This window comes from Herpailurus yagouaroundi, unplaced genomic scaffold, assembly GCF_014898765.1.
Source record: "Herpailurus yagouaroundi ecotype Mexico unplaced genomic scaffold, PumYag 139, whole genome shotgun sequence".
NCBI classification, from domain to species: domain Eukaryota; kingdom Metazoa; phylum Chordata; class Mammalia; order Carnivora; family Felidae; genus Herpailurus; species Herpailurus yagouaroundi.
In genome coordinates this window covers 13544692-13558130 of record NW_024412394.1, presented here as the reverse complement: position 1 = coordinate 13558130, position 13439 = coordinate 13544692, and the positions used below count along the sequence as shown (strand labels likewise).

At 41.2% G+C, this 13439-nt stretch overlaps 1 protein-coding gene across 1 annotated transcript; it reads right to left on the bottom strand.

Annotated features, from left to right (window-relative positions):
- Positions 1 to 7429: 7429 nt before the first annotated feature.
- LOC121029245 (spliceosome RNA helicase DDX39B-like) lies at positions 7430 to 8813 on the bottom strand. The gene is given in 2 exon segments (XM_040473124.1): positions 7430 to 8199; positions 8202 to 8813. Coding segments are annotated over 2 exon segments (1266 nt in total). The 5' UTR covers positions 8698 to 8813.
- Between the last annotated feature and the right edge of the window lie 4626 nt (positions 8814 to 13439).

Below are 13439 nucleotides of genomic sequence, written 5' to 3'. Positions count from 1 at the left end.
CAATACTGATATAGTCAGGTGTATATACATGGAATCTGGAGGCTGTGGGTAAGGCTGTTGTCTGTAAAGGCAGCATCACCTCCGCTACCATCAGAAAGCTGCCTCTGCTAAATTGGAAATCCAGTGCTACCCTGCTGACTTGGGTGGCTTCTGCCATTATTCACACCAACAAAATGGATGCCTCTTGCCCTCTCTCCTCACTTAGCTCCGTTTCAAAATCAAGTGTCATGCAAGTGCACCTGACTAGAGGAACCTAAATCACATCAGGAACTCTGATTATAATGGAGTCTGGGCGATTTATTTTTAGTTTTCCAGCTTCTGCCACACAGGAAGGCATAATAGCAAGAGGTTAAGAATGGATGTTGAACAGATTAACCAAGATATCTGCTAGGAGCACTCATGGTATGTTTCTGGAAAGAAATGTAAGACATCAGTACAGTGGATGGAGTGGTTGGAGGCTGGGATGGGAGAGACACTGTTTTTTCACTGTGTGTCCTTTGTAACTATTGAAATTGGTACTTACTTGGCACATGTATTGGTTTTTCAAAACTAAATAATTTTTTTAAAGTTTATTTGTTTTGAGAGAGAGAGAGAGAGCGAGGGAGGGGCAGAGAGAGAGAATGCCAAGCAGGCTCTGCACTGCCAGCACAGAGCCGGTTTGGGGGCTGGAACCCACAAACTGTGAGATTATGACCTGAGCTGACATCAAGAGTCAGACGCTGAACCACCTGAGCCACCCAGGTGCACCCATAACTAAATAATTTTTAAATAGTAAAGGGCAAAACAAAACCAAGTAAACTAAAATAAAAAGATCTCTAATGATTCTGATATAGCAGCTGGTCCACAGACCAGGGTAAACACATTGATTAATATGCTGAAATTACTGTGTTTTCTATTTGATCTAGTTGAGGAAGAACATAGGTGCAGCAGTAATTGATAATTATTGGATTTTCTTTTATATTACTTTTATTATTTTGACATCACTTGTGAAAAAAAATCATTTCTACTGTTACATATTTTCTTTACCCTCCATTTTGCTCTCATTTATTACTTTCTCATTTCTTAGTGTGACTAACGAACATATACACAAAAGACTGACTTTCAATTATCAGTCACTTGGGTAAAGCTGACCATTTGGACTGAACTCCATAGCCAGGAACCACAGTCCCACTGTTGGCACCTGCAAGGATTAAAGACTGGATGCCAAAAAAGGAACATTTCTGTAGGATGGTCTTACAAAACCAAAATCTATTAAATCATGAAAATATTTTGAGGAGTCAATTAAACATGATGCTGAGCCTAGGGACTAGAAAAAGACTTTCTTTAACGAAATAGGGGAAAAAATGGGGAATCCAGAGGAAGTGGTATTTTGGCTGGGGAAGATAATAAGTTGATTTATGCAACATTGGGGTTGGTAGCTGGTCTTTCTAATACCAGAGTCTGAACATTCAGTTGAAACGAGGAACTGAAATTTAAGAGAGGGCAAATCTGCTGGACGTATGCATTTAATAATCATCAAGCACATGTAAAACCTTTATTATAAAGGTCTTGATGAAATCTGCTTTACCATAGGCTCAAAGCATGATTCCAATGTATATAGTGATATGAGTCTCACTGTTAGTAATAACAAATGAAATCTATCAGTAGGAATTGAGTAGAAATGGTAATCTGAGGCTTTCTGTCTGGGAAATGTGGCATACAGCCCTAACTGTAATCAAGTTGTTGATTCCTTTGGGCATATGTCACTGAATTGGTCTGTGGACTCCCAGGGGCTAGAGGAGTAAGTGGAAAGCTGTCTAGTCAGCTGTTGACCACAGTGCATCATCCGGGAGAAGGTACGCTGAATCCCCCTCTACACCACTTGAGAGATTTCTGAGAAAATGGGAGTTTATTCTTTTTCCAGCTTTATTGAGAAAGAGTGGTATAGAAAAGGCTGTACCTAATAAATGTATACCATTTAGTTAGTTTGAACATACGTATGCATTCTTGTTACCGTCACCACAAGCCAGGTAATAAGTACATCTATCATCTCCAAAAGTTTCATTATGTTCTCCTCACCTTTTTTTTTTTTAAATGGGAACATGAAATTGACCATTTCAATGAAATTTTAAGTGCACAATACTTTATTGCTAACTATAGGCATTGTGTTGTACAGCAGATCTCTGGAATTTACTTACATCACTATTGACTGAATGATAGTCAATTCCCTTTGGAATTGGGTCATTAATTGATCAGGAAAAGCAGTATGTAACTTTGTGTAGAAATGCTTAAAATGAGTCTTCTATGTCACACACACACACACACACGCACACACACACACACTAGCTGCAGAGCAGCTGCCTTCAAAAGTTAATCATTGACTAGAACCAGAAAGACATTTCTCCACTGCTCTCAATATCACAATATGTGACCGTAGAAACCTGCATGTACACTTATGATTCCCTGGAGAATTCGCTGGGTGTGGAGGAAGAAACTGCTTCAAGCAGTGATCTGACCCGTGACCAGAAATCTGACTCCACCAAAGTAGTTGTAGACACTTTCAGATACAATCTCAGCCAGTTAACAGCAAGAACGACAGGAAGCAGGAGAAGGGCCACCTGCCTGGGGCCAAGGCTTCCAGGACCCCAGATGACTCAGATTGTTTCTAAGGTGGGCAGGAGGAATGCTTCCGTGGAAGCCTAGAGGTGGCTGGTGAATTTCCTGTTCTGCTTGGTACTAAAAGTTCTGCTCTATCCATCATTTTTAAGGCCAGGATGCTGGGAAATGTGACTGTTGGCACTACATATCAAATAGAATATCCTGTCACCGAGATATTCACCTCTGCAGTGTGATTTCACATTGCTGAGAGGCTGAAAGCATCTGCTCAAAATTACTTCCTGATCTCCAGAGGCAAAGCAAACAAAAGCACAAAGGAAATATTGGGACCTCATCAAAATAAAAAGCTTCTGCACAGCGAAGGAAACAATCTACAAAATTAAAAGGCAACCTATGGAATGGGAGAAGATAGTTGCCAAATAACATATCTGATGAAGGATTAGTATCCAAAATATATAAAGAGCTTATCAAACTCAACAGCCAAGGGGTGCCTGGGTGGCTCAGTCAGTTGAGCATCTGACTTTGGCTGAGGTCATGATCTCACGGTTTGTGAGTTGGAGCCCCACATTGGGCTTGCCACAGTCAGCATGAAGCCTGCTTTGGATCCTCTATCCCCTCTCTCTCTTCCCCTCCCCCACTGGTGCTCTCTATCTCAAAATTAATAAACATTTAAAAAAATAAATAAATAAAACTCAACACTCGAAAAAGGAATAATCCTGTTAATGGGCAGAAGACATGAATAGACATGTTTTCCAAAGAAGACACCCAGCTGGCCAACACACACATGAAAAGACGCTCAACATCAGGGAAATACAAATCAAAACCACAGTGAGATATCACCTCACACCTGTCAGAATGGCTAAAATCAACAACAAGAGAAACCAGGTGTTGGCAAGGATATGGAGAAAGGGGAACTCTCTTGCACTGTTGGTGGGAATTTAAAACACCAAACAAACAAAGGGAAAAAAACAGAGAGGCAAACCAAGAAGTAGACTCTTAACCATAAAGAACAAACTGATGGTTACCAGACGGGAGAGGGGTGGAGGGGATGGGTTTAATAGGTGACTGGGGGCAGGATGGGTGACTCAATCGGTTAAGCATCTGACTCTTGGATTTTGGCTCAGTTTGTGAGATGGAGCCCCGTGTCAGGCTCTGCAATGACAGTGTGGAGGCTGCTTGGGATTCTCTCTCTCCCTTTCTCTCTGCCCCTCCCCTGCTCACTCTCTCTCTCTCAAAATAAATAAATAAACATTAAAAATAATAGGCGATGGGGATTACGGTGATGAGCATTAGATGCGGTATGGAAGAGTTGAATCACTACATTGTACACCTGAAACTAATATAACACTGTATAACTGGAATTAAATAAACTAACTAGAATTTAAATAAAAACTTAAAAAATTACTTCCTGAAACTCCTCCTGAAGTTCTTTGAACACAGAGGTGCTGTGCCCTGTTTTGCGAGCCCCTAAGTGCTTCCTTATGGGGAGGGGGTGGAGGGAATGTGTCCGACGGCAGGTAAGGGAGGGGCTGAAGAACCAGCAAGTTCATTAGGGCAATGGTTCTATTTATTATTATTTTAAGCAGTGGCGTCTCCTTTATTTTTCCAAACGAAAATTTATAGACAACCCTGATACAGAAAAGCAGAGCTAGATTATTGGCATTTCCGTTCCTCTGCTACGCCCCGAAAGCTGGCCCTCCTAAATTTTGAAACTACTGCAAAGTAGCAAGCGTTTTCCTTTAAAGTGTGAACACCCATGCGGCAACTATGTTAAGCCAGCATCTGATCTCTTCATGGTTTAATGCCCCTTAGTTTCATTCATTTCAATCAGGTTTCTGTTTTTCCTTAACTGGCTGAAATACATGCACCAGAAATGTTAATTTTAATGAAATAGAGGAAAAATAAAATTAGTTTTGAAGCATGCCTCAGGAGGGCTTTGGGCCTGGTTTTGGTTAGAAGAGACAAAAACTAGGGAACTGTGACCATGAGGACTGGCTTACTGCCACCTCACTAGGCACTTGGGATATTTATTGCCTGTGTGACCTTGGACAAGTTACTTGACCTCATTATTGCCTCCTTAATAACATGGCCATAATAATAGTGCATATCTTTTAGCCTTCTGACGATCAAACGAACTGATATTTTTTAAGCCTCGGGACACTGTCTGACACATAGTAAACATTTTGTAAGTATGCAGAGTAACCATTCTTGACTCAGGATTCATAGTTGTGAAAGGTGGCTCTGCCTTAAATGGGACACACATTAAATCCATTACACAAAAGTTATCATTTTCCTGACATCAGCACTTTGTTTACTCAGAAATAATGTGATAAAAGTTGGTCTGTTTCTTTACAAACACAATGTCAACCAAACCAATAACCTTTGACATCAAAGATTATTACTACAGGGGCGCCTGGGTTGCCCAGTCAGTGAAGCGTCCGACTCTTGATTTCAGCTCAGGTCATGATCTCACAGTTTGTGGGTTCGAGCTCCACATCAGCCTCTGCATTGACAGCACGGAGCCTGCTTGAGATTCTTTCTCTCCCTTTCTCTGCCCTTCTATTTCATGCTCTTTCTCTCTCTCTCTCTCAAAATAAATAAATAAACCTTCAATTTTTTTTTAAAGATTATTACTATGAAGAATATATTGATGGATGAGAAATTTTGAAGGGAGAAAGTATAACAATTTTTTCATCTGCATTATAAAAGCAGAAGTTTGTCACCAAGAAGTATCCTAGCGCAAAGAATTACCAAGCGTGTGCACTTGCCAATATGAAGCAAAAATGCACTTTGAGTGTTCTGGAAATAGAAAAGGATTTAATAGAAAAGAAACATCAAAGTACTATGCAGGTGATCAAGAAATTTACCCAAGATTTAGAAATACTATGTAAACCTGCATTTTCTGATTACTCTGATTTTCGTCCCTGTAATTTTATAATAGAAATGTGGCAGAGTTTCATGGCTGAAAGAGGCCATAAAAGGCATTCAGTCCAACTATTAATCTGGCTCTTGAAGCTATGCTTGCCAAGTAGAATTCAGTCTATCCTTCAAGCCTACCTCTAACTAGAATTAGCTACTCCTTGAGGCAAAGAAACCTTTCTTCAGATACCTCTGAATGATAGAGTTATTTACATTAGTGTGTTTCACTCTGCCCTCATAGGGCCTGACAGAGTAAGTCTAACCCTTTCTCACTGGTCCCTTGAAAGATGTGAAGAGGGAAGCACCTGCCTGGCTCAGGGTGCAGCACGTGACTCTTGATCGCGGGGTTGTGAGTTCGAGAGCCACATCAGGCATGGAGATTACTTTAAAAAATGTGAAGACAGCTTCTTACTCCTGAGTCTTCACTTTTCCAAGCTTGACATCACCAGTTCCTTCAACCCTTGCCAGCTGATTTATTTTATATGTCTTTCCCCTCCTGGTTGATAGTCTCCATTCGAGGTTTTCCAACAAACTTTTTAAATGCATCAGATGTCCCGACTAGTAAATTCTGCCGCCTATCATTCTAGACCCTCTACTTCTACTAATGAAGCAATGAGCACTTTCAGTGACTGCCCTGTACCCATCTTTTCCTGTGGTGTAGTAGGGTTTGGGGTTTCAAGCGTGATTCATTCTGTCCCGGTTGAAAGTGAAATTCAGTTTATTTGGCAATCCGTTTCTTTCAGATTATAATTTACTGCCATTCACCCCACTCACTCTATCAGTTTCGTGCCACCTGAAAATCTGACAAATGGCTCTTCACTAATGTAAAAATCTGTCGTAGAGTCAAGGACAAAGAGATCTGCAGCCTGCTGACATTGACGCTACTGATATGCTAAATCACCTTCTAAATAGTAGAAACATTTTACAGCTAGACAGGATTTACGCGAGTAAATGAAGCAGGCAGGTGGTTTCAAAGGTAGCACCAAGTGTTCCCAACCTACCAAAATGCATGCGCAGTTCATTCTCAATACTTTGGGTTCTAATAGTATCTGAGATTTTCCTTCTTATTAAAACAAGCTAACATCAAGTAGCACTAAATGCGTTGGTCTTACCTGCGTGTGAATTTATCAGCAAATTCCGGGGTGGCAGATTTTCACAGGGAGTAGAGTGGAGACTGCAGGAAGGCCCAGGATATCTCAGAAGTAAGAGAATTTGAAAGGAGATCGAAGACACCCTCGCAAATTCCACTTACTTCAGTTTATTCAGTGTTTTTGGACCTCAAACTCTTTTCACATCTGATTACCTAAACTTTCGTATGAATTTAAAAATAATCTCACCCTGGGCGCCTGATGGCTCAGTCAGTGAAACATGAGACTCTTGATCTTGGGGTTGTTAGTTCAAGCCCCACATTAGGCACAGAGCTCACTAAAAATAAAAGTAATCTCACCTTTTTCGATGATATAATACAAAATGTTATAATGGGTTGCGGGTCTCAGATGAGTGATAAACAAAGTAATAAAAAAGTGAATCTGGGTTCCATAACCACAGCACCACAGACTTTTTAAGAAACAAAAGTCAAATCCTAAAGAAGAGGTTTTAAATTTAAAATATTTTATTTTAGGTCAGCATACATAGTATTTATTATTGTATTAGGAAACTCATTTCATTGTATATATTCCTGGTGGTTTTTTTTGTTTTTTTTTTTTAGTTTTGTTAAAAAAAAATTCAGACGATTCAGGAAACAGGAGTTTAGGAGTGGTGGTGATGCAAAAGGGGGAAGTCATGGGGTGGGGTGTGGGGGTTGCTAGGGCAGGTGGCAGTAGTGTCTCCTTCACCCCCATGCCTGCTGCCATCTCCTGAAGAGGGACAGACGGTCACACTCCAAAACTATGGGTGAGTCCTCTACTGTGTCTGTTCAATGTAGGAGGATCTTGGCGTCATTGAGGATCTTGGCGTTGTTTTCATCTGACACAAACGTGATGGCCAAGCCCTTGGTGCCAAACTGGCCTGCTCGGGCCACCTGATGCAGGTAGGTGTCAGAATCCTCAGGCATGTCAGAGTTGAAGGCAATGTTCACCCGTTCAATGTCCATGCCTCGGCCAAATAGGTTGGTGGCCACAAGAATTCGTCGTTGAAAATCTTTAAACTGCTGATACCGAGAAAGCCTCTCCTCCTGGGGCATCCCTCGGTGGATGGCAATGGCTGGGAAGTTCTGCTCCACTAGAAGCTGGGCCAGGGCAATGCAACGCTGCACAGACTTCACAAAGATCACCACCTGATTGAACTCAAGGACATCGAGAAGGTCAAAGAGCTTCTGGTTCTACTCGTTGTCCTTCAGTTTCACATAGTACTGCTGCAACCCATGCAGCGTCAGCTTCGTCTCATCATCCAAAAAGATCTCCATTGGGTCTTGCATGAACTTGCGGCAGACTGGACGGATCTCTTTGCTCAAGGTAGCACTGAACATCATGACCTGCTTCTCATGGGGGGTCATGCGAAAAATTTCCTGGACGTCCCGACGCATGTCGAGCTGTTCAAGCATCTTATCACATTCATCCAAGATAAAGTGTTTAATGTGTTTGAGATTGAGGCTCTTATTTCGAGCCAGGGCTAGGATGCGGCCAGGGGTCCCCACGATGATATGCAAGCAGTTCTTCTTCAGCACCTCTTCATCCTTCTTGATAGACCACCAAAAAACACCACGACCTTGACATTGGGCATGTATTTAGAGAAGCACTCATACTCCTTACTGATCTGAAGAGCCAACTCCTGAGTGTGACACATCACCAGCACAGACACCTGTCCAGTAACTGGCTCCGGCTGTTGCAGTGTGTGCAGCACAAACACTGCTGTCTTTCCCATGCCTGACTTGGCCTGGCATAGAACGGCCATTCCCAAAATGGCCTGAGGGATGCACTCATGCTGGACTTCTGATGGATGCTCAAAGCCACAGTCAACAATGGCCCAGAGCAACTCTGGCTTCAGTAGGAAGTCACGAAAGCCAGAGCTGTGGATGGAGACGTAGGAGCCCTTGACATCCTTCTTGGCAGGGGCCTCAGCCCCGTCTCCCCCTGCTGCTGTCTCCACCTCATCTTCATAGTCCAAGAGCTCATTGTCCACATCGTTCTCTGCCATTCCTGGGCCGGCAGGGGGAGAAGGGGAGGAGTCTCCGGAAGGGTTCATGCAGAGTAAGTGAAAACAAGGGAGGAGAGTGGGGGCTTGAACAACAGTTTTAAAAAACAAACAAAAAACCTAGTTTCTGATAGAAGAGCTGAGCAAGGTGAGCGCATATGGCCTATATTCCTTAGTAAGAGTCATCATATGTAAAGATATCCAGTCTTTACCTACTTAACAAATAGGAATTATCTAATTATCTAATAATTAATTAAATGATTATTAGATAATTAGATCATTATTAGATCACTTTAATTTTATAAGGAATATTTACTTACCAACAAATACATTTTAAAGGGCATATTATACTTACTTTGGAGAAAAATTTAACTGTTAGGGCACCAAAAATTGATAAATGCTCTCATAAATTGGTGTTTTGAATTTTTGCATTTTCCACTTAAGAGCGAATCAACTGCTCTCTTTTCTTTTGAGTTTTGTTTACTAATGATGAGGTAAGAGGGGTTGCAAGCACCTTCCTGCAAATGACACACGTGGGAGTAGTCATGTCCAATAATTGAAAAGTCTTGGTGGTAATAATCCTTGCAACAGTTTTGTATTTAAGTTTGATTTTTTTTTAAAAAGAAATCAATACATGTGGATGCACTGTTTAAGAATTTTTTTTAAAATTTTTTTTAACATTTTATTTATTTTTGAGACAGAGAGAGACAGAGCATGAACAGGGCAGGGGCAGAGAGAGAGGGAGACACAGAATCTGAAACAGGCTCCAGGCTCTGAGCTGTCAGCCCAGAGCCCGACACGGGGCTCGAACTCACGGACCACGAGATCGTGACCTGAGCTGAAGTCGGACACCCAACCGACTGAGCCACCCAGGCGCCTCTAAGAATTTGATTATTGAGTGTTTCTGTTAGATCTGGAGAGGACCAATCTGAGACTTGGAGAATTACTGTCATGCTTATGCTCCTCATTGATAATCTTGTATTTTACCATTAGTATTTCTTTTGTTTTGTGAGTTATTAACTAACAATCTAATATGAGTATAACAATATATGAATAACAGAGTGATGTAACGCTATGTATTGACTAAAAACTTCATAGTGAGTAGCAGGTCCCACTTGAGTGATAAAACAAGTAGACAGAGTAATGAACAAATGCATTTCAACACCATTAACCAAAATCCTGTAAACTTTTTAGGAAATAGAAGCAAAAGTAGATCCCGTCACTGCCCTTAACAACCTGATCTCTTCTCTTGTATTACTGGTTGGGAAACCTTTCATAATTTTTCACCTGACTGAGAGGTTCAAAGAACAGCAAAACCTTCTGAATATCTTGACACAAGTATGGCCAAGAAAAAAACAATGCCTTTGTCGACTCTCATTCAGTAAACCTAGTGCGTCCAAAGTCAGTAAAAGATCACTAACATTGTACACCACCGAGCAGAGGTATTAAACTTACTCTGCAGGTTATGAGACTTGAACTAAGTCTCAGTTAAATTAAAAGACATCTCAAAACAGTCTAGGCATCTGGTGAGTGAAAGACGTAAATGTTCCTTAGGTCAGAGCTTCTCGAACTGTACTGTACCGTTACATCATGTAGGGGAGTTACTGAAATGCAGGTTCTGATTCAGCATTTGGGAAGGGGGCAGGGGAGGTTTCTGGATTTATAACAAGTTTTTAGGTGATGCTGCTGCTGGTTCAGCCATAAGGGACTCTGAGGCCCTCTCCAGAGCTGGCAGGGGAATGCTAAATAACAGCATTAACCTTATTCAGTGAGAGAAAGTATATGGAAAAAAACACGAAGCCCCAAACACAAGCTACTTGTTATATTAGTACAATCTATCTGTTTCCTAGTTTATTTTGGTCCCTGGATTCTATATCTACCTGGTAGGCATGAAACACCATCACCTTCAGCAACAACCAAGACTCATGCTGACCCCAAATCCATCTGTCTCCTATCAAAAAACACACCACTGAAACATTATTTGAGTTTTATGAAGCTGTGGTTATATAGAAACAAAAGTCAGTAAAGAAAGATAGGGACACAGAGGCGCCTGGACGTCTCAGTTGGCTGAGCATCTGAGTCTTGATTTCCACTCAGGTCATGATCTCACGGTCCTGGGATCAAGTTCCGTGGCCAGCTTCGTACTCAGTGCCGAACCTGTTTAAAATTCTCTCTCTCTCTTTCTCTCAGACCCTCCCTCAAGCGTGCTCTCTCTTTCTCAAAATAAATTAACATAAAAAAAAAGAAGGTGGGGGAATGGCACCTGCGTAGCTCAGTTGGTTATGCATCCGACCTCCACTCAGGTCATGATCTCATGGCTCGTGAGATCAAGCCTTGAGTCAGGCTCTTTGTTGACAGCTCAGAACCTGGCGCTTGCTTAGGATTCTGTGTCTCCCTCGCTCTCTGCCCCTCCCCCACTCACACTCTTTCTCTTTCTCTCTCAAAAATAAAAAAAAAAAAAACTTAGAAAAAATTAAAAAAAATAAAAATAAAGGAATACAAATGGTGGGCGATGAGGAAAGGCTGGCAGAAAAGGATCAGAGAACATTCGCTAGCTCGAAAAAAATCCTGTATACTGACTCTTATTTGCTTTTGGGTCAGACTGGGATACTCTGTTAGGGAAATGTTCATATATTTTGTACATTTGTAAATGAAAAAGCCACATATTTGCATGAAAAGATGATATAAATAAATGAATGCAATAATCTGTAAACTGTCTCTTAACGTTGGGGTGGGAATGGGGGTTGGTTAGGGTGGATAGTAGCTACAAACCATTGATTGAACACCTGCTACACAACATCTACTTTATATGGATCATATTTAATTTCCACTCAACCTCAAAAAACAAGTACAGTATTAAAGTACCCATTTTACAGTTGGGTACTGTATCTGAATCTGAGACTCTGAGAGGTTAAAGAACATCCTCACTCGTACGCCGACAGACCAGACTTCCAAATTTTCAAATCCATTTGTATCAGGAAAGTTTACAATGCCAGTCCCATACATTTAAAACTACACATAGATTTCTGTTTTGATGTTGATATTCTGACTACCTAGAAAAACCGTAACCACCAGCAAGTGGGGAGTGGCTAGGAAAGGCCACATTAATGACAAATGCTTTTCAAATTAATTAGAAGACATATATATATTATATATATACATATATATACATATATACATATATATACACATATATATACATATATACATATATATACATTATAATATATATACATATATATAATATATATACATATATACATATATAATATATATATACATATATATAATATATATACATATATATACATATATATAATATATATATGTCTCTTCTGCCCCCCCTTCTAGAAATGGAATTGGGGGGTCAACAACTCACAATCTCTACGGATGGAGCCCTAGCACCAGTGTGACTTTGAGGCACAAAGACGGTGAGAACTGACCTAGATCTTACCTAGATCACCCCTAAAAGTGAATCTGTCATGCTGAGCCTGCTGTCACATAACCTACTTGATTTGGAAGTTCATTTTCTTTCCTTTTTCAAAGTTACTTTGAATCTATAAGCGCTTGTTGAAAGATTCACATGGCATTGTCTTCCACCAACCAGTGGCTGATATATTGAAGAACAAAGTTGGTGAACAGATCAAATCTGTATCCACCTGTCTGTGCTCCCAGTGGAAGCATTGTGTGTCTGTGAGTCACAAGACCTGGCTGGCCGCTTCTGGCATGTGCACGGGATCTCAAATCTGCAGCCAGTAAGGAGGCTACAAATGAAGGATTGTTTTTGTTTGTTATTGCTACTTTGTTGCTGTTGTTTGTTGAGTTTTGTTGTTGTTTTTTTAATGATCTTGGATGGTACTTTCACTTGACGTGTTATTTCCTAACCTCTGTAAGAAAGTTTATGTGCACTTTCAGGGATTTCTAATGGCTTCTTGTTGGGTGCCACAATGCTATTGATGCTACTCCCATTTCATTCAACTTCTTAGAGCTCAGTGATTGGAAATGATAATGGTGGCTTGAGCAGGAAACCATCTCCCTAGGGAAACAAACGGAACTACAAAGTACTTTGTCAAAGTCTTCTCGATAGCCTGAAACTAAGTATAACTTGCTCACCATGAAATTTAATATGGAAATTATTCAGTGACTCTAGCTCTTAGAAAAGCAGAGATCAGAAAGAACTTTCTCCACCCAGAGTTGTGTTAGTAAAACTTGGTTAGGGGAGGGGCGCCTGGGTGGCGCAGTCGGTTGAGCGTCCGACTTCAGCCAGGTCACGATCTCGCGGTCCGTGAGTTCGAGCCCCGCGTCGGGCTCTGGGCTGATGGCTCAGAGCCTGGAGCCTGTTTCCGATTCTGTGTCTCCCTCTCTCTCTGCCCCTCCCCCGTTCATGCTCTGTCTCTCTCTCTCTCTGTCTCAAAAATAAATAAACGTTAAAAAAAATTTGTTTTTAACTTGGCTAGAGGATTAAATTCACCTTGTTATGTCAACACTGGGCATGAAAGAAAGAAAAATCATAGCTGATTGCCAACTGGCCAACGTTTTAATTCTTACTAGCTACACTCAAAAAACAGGACCTTCTGTGGCACCTGAGTGGCTTAGTTGGTTAAGCGTCTGACTCTTGGTTTCAGCCTCAGGTCATAATCTCATGGTTTGTGAGATTGAGCCCTGTGTTGGGCTCTGTGGTGGCAGTGCGGGGCCTGCTAGGGGTTCTCTGTCTCCCTCTCTCTCTGACCCTTCCCCGCCCCCCCCCAAATAAATAAATAAACTTTGAGACAAACAAACAAACAAAAATAGGA